At 35.4% G+C, this 8,399-nt stretch overlaps 1 protein-coding gene across 1 annotated transcript; it reads left to right on the top strand.

The window, feature by feature from the left end:
* Positions 1-1,785: 1,785 nt before the first annotated feature.
* On the top strand, positions 1,786-8,020 carry LOC107799230 (uncharacterized). Its single transcript, XM_016622322.2, has 3 exons — positions 1,786-2,080; positions 2,159-2,320; positions 7,474-8,020. Exons 1-3 carry the CDS (start codon positions 1,824-1,826, stop codon positions 7,706-7,708), a joined length of 654 nt encoding a protein of 217 aa, XP_016477808.2. The 5' UTR covers positions 1,786-1,823; the 3' UTR covers positions 7,709-8,020.
* Positions 8,021-8,399: the final 379 nt, after the last annotated feature.

Here is an 8,399-nt window from a genome sequence, read left to right as displayed (position 1 = left end):
TAATTTTCTAGTATAACTTTGAATTAGTTTTTCAATATTTTTCCGTAAATCAAAATTATATACGTCCGATTTTTTTTAAGCGCTTCTCTCCAGCTTCTACTTTTGTTGAAGCACTTGTCAGTAACTCCTGTTGGTATACTTTGCCACCAATCGATTTTGTTGAAGCACCTGTCTTCAACTCACATTGATGCACTTTGTCATCAACATCCGATTTTGTTGAAGCACTTGTCTTCAACTACTATTGATGTACTTTGTCACCAGCACCCAATTTTATTGAAGTACCTGTCTTCAATTTTCTTTGATGCACTTTGAAGCACTTGTCTTCAACTTTGGTTGATGCACATTGTCACCAACACCTAATTTTGTTGAAGCACTTATTTCCAACTCCCTCACCCCCTAAACACACAATATTTTTTTATCACTTTCTTTCAGCTTTAGAGAAGAGTCTATTCATCTCGTGCCATATTTGTTTGCACCTATTTAACTTGTAGTATCTTTGCTCAATCCCTTTCAACATAATTATATTTTTATGCATACATCATTGGCCCAGTGTTACCAGCATAATCATTGTTCAGATATGTGGCATATATTGGCTAGCACCGTTTGCCGGCAGTAGAAATTATTTGAATATCTCCCAAGATTGTAGAAGCTCTAATGCCAATATGAAGGAAAAGTAATTTAGTAAATTTCTGAACGGACTCTAGAATTCTTTATTTTTCCTCCACACATTAAAAGAAGCTAGGAACACCCTATTTATAATAGTATGAAACCTATTTTAACTAGAAACAAGAAAATTTATTCATATATAATTCTGAATACAAATTCTATTCATACATGAATTAAGTAAACTTGCAAATACTAGATCCTAAATAATTTTGGTTTTCTATTACAGCTTTGAATTAGTTTTTCAATATTCTCTCGTAATTCAAAATTATGTACGACTAACTTTTTTTTTTTTGCACTTCTCTTCAACTTCTACTTTTACTGAAACACTGTCAACAACTCCCATTGATGTGCTTTTCCACCAACAATTAATTTTGTTAAAACACTTGTCTTCAACTCCTATTGATGTGCTTTACCACTTTTTTTCAACTTTTGGAGAAGAGTCTCTTCTTCATGTGCCATAATTGTTTGCACCTCTTTAAACTTGTAATCTTTTTGCTCAATCCCTTTCAGCATAATTTTTTTTTTTTTGGTCCGGCGTTGCCAACATATCATTGGCCAGACAGACAGCATATATTGGCTAGCACCGCCCGCTGGTTATGAAAACTATTTGATTCTTTCCCAAGATCGTAGAAGCTCTGATACTAGTATGAAGGAAAAATAATTTTGTTAAATTTTCGAATGGTTTCTACAATCCTTTATTTTTCCTCCACACATCCCCACGCATTAAAATAAGCTAGGAACGCTTCTATTCATAATAGTGTGAAACTATTTTAACTAGAAATATGAAAACTTATTCCTATATAATCCTAATTACAAATCCTATTTAGATATGAATTAAATAAACTTGCAAATACCAAATGCTAAACGATTTTGGTTTTCTATTACAACTTTTAATAATGCAAGAATTAGCTTTACCAATTATTATACATGTACAAGTATTACTTTGGACTTTTTAAAATTAATTTATTTTTTAGAGTTCTTAGTGTATTTCAATATTTCAATCCCCAGTTTCTTTATTACTTATATGTTTGATGTAATCACCGAACAGCCGTTTGATTAACTTTATGTTTGTTCCAATACAAATATATTCTTGAATATTCTAACATATATCCATCACTACAACACCCCCACGTGGACACTTGACAGTCATCAACTGGATGAACCTTTGGCAAATATTAGAACAGCATCGACTCAAAGTAGAATCCACTTCAATTCTGAACTCTTGTGCTAATCACTTGAAGTTCCAACAAAGAAAGAGAGAAATGTCTGTAGCATTTCTACAGCAAAGTTTCCTAATTAGTCCTCCTTTTTCTTCAACATTCAGACCCAGAAGAAATACCACTTACTTTCCTGTGCATATCACTAAAATCTTGTGCAAACACACCCCAGATGATGAACCACAAGACTCTTTTAGGTAAAAAGTTTTCATTTATTATCTTTCATTTTCTGGGTTCTTAATGAACCAAGTAAGTATGTTGTTTTTCATTTTCAGGAAAAGTGAAAATAAATGGGGTAAGTTGGCATTAGTAGCAGTGGCAGCTGGGGTATTGACAGTGGATCCAGCTTCAGCTGCTAAGACTGGTGGTCGAGTTGGTGGTCAGGCTTTTCGATCTTCAGCTCCTCGCTCTTCTTCACCTAGGATCAATAATTCTAGGTATTTTCCACTCTTTTTTTCCCTTAAAGAATCTGTTTACTGCTTGCTGTTTGTTGCCTTCTCTTTTATGTGACACTCTTTACTTTTTAGCTGTTCCAAAAAATGATATGGAGCAATTTGATTTTAGAATTTTCCATTTTAGCCTTAATGACATGCCTTTATACTACGAAAATGTCATGGCTTGCTTTTCTTATGATCGAGAAATCCTCAGGGTCTGTGCATATGGTTCGAAATTAGGTGGATAATGGATCTTCTGCTCAATCCTTCTCCGCTTGAATATCAAGTTTTCATCTGCAGCAATATTTGATTCTGTGACATGCATCTAACCCACACATCACGTGCTGCACTCTCCTCACTAGACCGAAGCCGTGTGGGCTTTATAACATGTTTAGTACCCCAAGTTTCGAAAGTCTTTCTCTTTCTTAAACTCTTTGTCTAATCTAATAGTATCGCATTAATGTACTTCGTTTCAAATGTAGGTCCTATTTTCCTTACTAAAGACTAATTTGACTCATTATTGAAGTTAAATTGGACTCGTAATAATTAAAATTATACAACATGTTTATAACTGCAAATATATACTCATTTGAAAATGAATAGCTGTATTATTAAATCTATCTTATTATTGCAATAGAGAAGAATACGATTGTCCCAGATATACAATATATGATAAAAATTTGAACTTGGTAGTGTGTAGAGATATCAATGTAATAGTTGTGTCCTCTTCTATAAGTATAGTACTCTCGGTGCCAAACAGTACAACACCTATAGTTGTATTTGCCTTGGACTTCTGTCGAATGATTGTATCTGGATAGGTGAAATGCTTCTAGAATTGAAATTTAGACTCGAAAGGAAGGTTTCAATTTGACATAGTTTGGATAGAAGTGAAAGGGAAAGAAGTGGTAACTTGGCAGGAGTAAAAGGAGAAGGCAGTGTTAAATCTGTCACAAATGTGATGTTTTCCATATAATGAGGAGAAAACACTGAAGCCACGAAAGATGTGCTAGAGATTTCAGTCACTGGGATCAAGACAATTTTAATGCGAGAAGTTCTGTTTTGAACCATTTGAAAGAACATAGGTGTGCTGGAAGTGTGCTTCTTTGAGCTGAACTCTTAACTTTTATTTGTAAAACTTTCCACTAGTAAAGGTTAGGACAAATGTCCGGGAAGAGCCTATGTTACTTTTGAGTTACATAAGTGTGTATAACTTTGTGTTTTATATTATTATGGAAAGATCTCATGTTCTAATAGAAACAATCCCACCATCTTTAGGTTATGATTTCTTCTCTAGGCTTTCAAGTTCCTTAATTCCTTCCACTAATAACTTATAAAATGCAGTAAGCTCTCATGAATATGGCGTGGATGGTGAAGTAAATAAAAAGAGAACTGTTAGTAATTGGTTGCATATACATTACTTCAGTACATAGTGCAAACAATGCTAAAGCAAATGTGCATGTTGAACCTAAAAGATTCATTCAACAAGACTAGAAATAGTTAAATTCCCTACTGGGTGTGATTCTAATGTTCTTGATATTGGCTATAAAGGTACAACACAAGAATCTTTATGGCCATAGTTTTGCTTTTTATAGAAATAGTACAGACGACATGCTAGACAGGTCAAAAAGTGGAATATACAAATGGAATATAGTCAAATATTGGGACATAAGTGTATGGGTCAAGTGCATGAATATAGCTTCCAGGTCAAGGTCTTATTGTTAAAGAATGAAACGTGGTGGTAATCTGTACTTTTATTGGATGTTATTCTCATTACCTATTGGATGAACAAAAGCTTTTAGCTAGGTTTACTAAGACTAGCTGTTAATATCACAATTCATGGGAATGTAGACTTATTTCAGCTTCCTACTCCTTTTTTCAACCAGCTTCCTACTCCACGTACTTTAAACCTGTACTTTTTTTTGCATTCAACAATGTATGTTAATCGTCACCATTATTCTCCATTTTCCCACCTGGACCATGGTTATTAGCTATGGAAGACACCTGATAGTATTTTTTCCTTGTTTAGATTACTCTTTTTCAAGCATCCTTTTTTTTTTTTGGTTGGTAAAGCTTTTTCGGGCTTCTCAAATAGTTCAGTGCTGAAGAAGTTCACGGTTTGTGAATTATTTTAGCATAGTAACTTTCCAACTTTACTGATTCTTGTTGGTCATGAACTCTGATTGATCTTTTTGAAAGAATAATTCACTCCATCACGAAGTCTAGGAATCACTTTTCGTCTGGCCTCCAAGATCCAAATAGCTATTTTGTATTTACATGTACCCATAAAAAGTGAAAACATAAGGTTTGTGCCCTCTCATGTTATTTGATGTACAAATTACCGTATAAAAAGGAAGCAGGAATTTGTTCTGTCAAAAGTTTAAAACGAAGTCCTTGCTAAAGAAACTCAACTTAGATATTGTGGTGAATAATTTTATTTTTTTGTTTTCTCAAATCACTTGAAAATGGTATGCTCAGCCTTGCATCAAACCTTTCCCCAAAATAAGATGAACTGTTACAAAACTGTATTTGTAGCATTCTCAGCCAACATACACATTGTAGTTTTTCTGCTCAAAGGATAGGCAAAGGTTTGCAGTTATGTGGATGAGAAGATCCAACTACTGTTACATATGCCAAAGGATCATGACCAAATGCTATTAGTGGATTCTATTATGAATGTAGTGTTCTCAACTCAACTTTTGTTTTGAGGAAAATAATTCTTACAGTTTAGTATCTCGGGGAAAACGCATTGACATATGGATCTAGTTTGATGTAGGATTGGGAGAATTGTGCTATAATTAAAGTTCATGCCTTCGATTGTTCTTGTAACTTTTGGCCACAAAACCATTTGAATTAGACTTGTTAGACTTACGTGGGATGGCGTCTTTGCTGGACAACAAAGAGCTCTCGTGAGCTTTTGAGGTCCCATGGCTGGTTTATGTTAGACTCAATTTATCGTCTCAGATTGATTAATTTTGGGTTAGCTAATTTTGTACATGGTGTCCACAATATATTGAAGAGGTTCTCTTGTACCAAATATTAAGCTACAAAACTTTCCCAGCCATTTACTATCTAGTCTATACTCGAATCGTGTAGAAAGTTCTCTCATTTCTAAGGTGAATATGATAGCAGAACCTTGGTAGAGCTTTCCTTTCTTTGTCTCAGGTCCTATTCTCTGCTCATTTTTGTATATGATTTCTCTAAAACTTCTTCTTGTCATGATCAGAAAGTTGTGGCTTGCTTAATTAAGCATGATCAATGAGCTAGCATAACTGTAGGAATCTATCCGGTCTTAATCGAATCAGAAATGCGTGTGTCAGATTATTCTTCAAGTGTATTCTACTGACCAGGGTAGGGGTAAGGCTGCGTACATCCTACCCTTCCCAGACCCCACTTGTGGGATTATACTGGGTGGCTGTTCTGTTCTTCTGTATTCCGCTGACGTTAGTCAGTTCTGCATGTGAGCTATCAAGGTCATGCATCCCAACTAGTTATTGCGCCTTGTATCGTATACTTTTTTTTCCCGTCATACCTTGTATTGTATCAACTTGACCATTTCCTAATGTTTCACCACAGTAGTCTGAAGAATGGTTATACCCAGAGGCAGAGCTAAGCGAAGAAAGGGGGTTTAATTGAATCCCCTTCATTGAAGAATAAATAGGCCAAGAACGAACTTTTTTGTGGTTATATTTAACCGTTGAATCCCCTTTTCATGAGGGAAAAAATTCTAGTAAAGTAACAAAGGGGGTTCAGAAATTGCTTCAGATCATAGGTTCAAAGCCCAAGTGTTACATTCTAGTGTTTTTCGGAATCCGTTTGTGTAAATTCTTGGCTCCGCCACTTGCTAGAGCAGAGATTCCGAGATTGCTTTCTGCCTTCTAAGTGCTTGTACACATTAGTGGCCCTTTCTAGATTAAGTTGACTGAAGGGCAACAAAATTTAGCATTCCAAGCTGCCTTCTGGAAGTAAAAAGCCTGGGTTTTAAAGATTCCCCCTCCCTGGAACACTTGCTACGGGTTGGGGGATAGGATATTGCACTTGCTAGTGCTTTCTCCGGTCTTTTTTGCTGAATAGAAGGCTGTTTACCCTCTATTGAGAATTTTTGGTAGTTAGAACTCTTCTTTTCAATCCCCACTTACCACCGATCACGAGTTTCTAATTTGTTTTTTCTATCTTACTGAAATCATTAGTACCAGAATCTCTGAAATTCCTTAGGTAGTAGATTTGTGCCGCTTTTGTTGAAGTAGGACAACCTTAACTGCAAAGAGTAGGAGTCAAACCATCTAACTCGTTTGCTCCATCCCCCTTTTCACTTAGTTCTGTAGGATGGAAAAGTTTCTTGTAGTCAATATCTCTGTATTGTTGTGCATGTGTGTATGAAAGATGATAAGTCGATGTGGGCAGCTTTTTGGATTGTGATTGTATTGTAATTTTGTAATAGAGCATGTATCCATTCAGCCCTCTTGCTCCTTTCATTTTGTTTATTTGTTTGTTTATTTTTCTTTTTTGTGGATCTGAAATCGAGGGAGTAAACAAATCTCAATATATATGACATAGCACATCCTACTTTCTAGTTTCTAAAGTGCAATTTGCTTATTTTATACGGTGGTGGAGAAATTTCTCTTTATCCAAGAAGATGTTTGTTGCTATCCTTATTTCTCAAAGCTTGTTTTGGTTAGTCATCTGTATCTTTTTTTATGCTTAGAAAAAGATGATTAATTAAGACAAAACTTAGATATCAGATGTAAGTGATATGACATCAAATTGTGTTTCTCTACTGGAGTTCTTTCTTAATGTAGTAAAAAAGTTCATCTATTTCTGAAGTTAAGGAAATATTGTTGTCTGGAAAGAGGAAAAGTAATGGATAAATACAAGGGATTAGAGGAACCCAACGACCAAATTATGCAACAAAATTTTACTGCAACGCTTCCATGGTAGAGAAGTCATTGTGTTGAATATGCTAGAGTTATATTAAACTGTAATTCCAGACTGAATTATGATATTTCATCTAGTGAAGGGTATCCTGGTTCAACTAGCTTTTCTAGTTACATGATCCATCACTTGTATTGACGTGCAGATTGTTGAAATCCCTTAAATAGACTAGTTCACATCATCCTGCTTCATGAGACCATGACATTGTTCTTGCTTTGCCTTTTCAGAACAAATATATATGTCAATCCACCAGTTGCTCCTCCTCTAGTTGGTGGATATGGGTATGGTGTGCCATTCTATGGTGGATGGGGCTGGTCGCCTTTCTCGTTCTTCGCACCAGGCCCTGGTGTTGCCGTTGGCGTTGGAGGTGGATTCGATACGCTGGTCCTGTTCTTGGTTCTTGGTGCTGTTGCTTCTGTTCTTCGGAGGGTACTTCGGTCAAGAGACGAAGATGAATACTAGCATTTACAAGACACGTTCGTCCAAATTACTGGAATTAGTCTTGTACAAGAGGCTACTGATATATAGTTAGCAGTGTCATGCAGCCATAGTTATATAAATTTATGTATTGGCAACAATTATCAAGCGAAATTGGAACTCTGTAAAAGAAAATTTGGGGTATGAAGCTTTTCTTCAAATTCCTGAAAGGGTATATAAACTAGTAAATACAGCATCTCCTATGTAGGGATTTTGATGGCCTCATTTTCTTTTGAAGCTGCAGTTACTCTTATGTTTACTTTTTCCTACTTTCTATGAAAATATTATATTTTGGAAGAGCAATTCTTTTCACAATTAATGTTGTGTTTTGAAGTTCTTTGGGGTATTATCACTTCTAGCCCGCGATAGAAGCTATTTACATTTGATAGCCGAAAAAGTGTATAATTTTTGTATATAACATACATAATGTATATATATACAAAAGATATACAATTTTTCGACTATTATTTTGAGAGTGCTATACAGTGTCATTTTTCCAAGTTCTATCGGGACTTTGCAATTGTATGCAGGGCTATGCATCCTTAATGCTTACCACATCCGTTGTGAAACCTATCGCAATTTTCTTCTTATGTGCCTGCAAATACTAATCAATGAAAAATAGCCACTATTTTGCTGTAACAGAGACCGGTCCAGCATAATATACTGGAGTTCGGTG

Source organism: Nicotiana tabacum, chromosome 18, assembly GCF_000715075.1.
Source record: "Nicotiana tabacum cultivar K326 chromosome 18, ASM71507v2, whole genome shotgun sequence".
NCBI lineage: Eukaryota > Viridiplantae > Streptophyta > Magnoliopsida > Solanales > Solanaceae > Nicotiana > Nicotiana tabacum.
The sequence above is the reverse complement of the archived record's forward strand: the minus strand, read 5'-3'. Positions and strand labels throughout refer to the sequence as shown.

Coding starts and splice junctions, on each gene's coding strand:
- LOC107799230 (XM_016622322.2), top strand. CDS start 1,824: ATGAACCTTTGGCAAATATTAGAACAGCATCGACTCAAAGTAGAATCC. Junction 2,081..2,158: donor GAACCACAAGACTCTTTTAG/GTAAAAAGTTTT, acceptor TTTCATTTTCAG/GAAAAGTGAAAATAAATGGG. Junction 2,321..7,473: donor CCTAGGATCAATAATTCTAG/GTATTTTCCACT, acceptor TTGCCTTTTCAG/AACAAATATATATGTCAATC.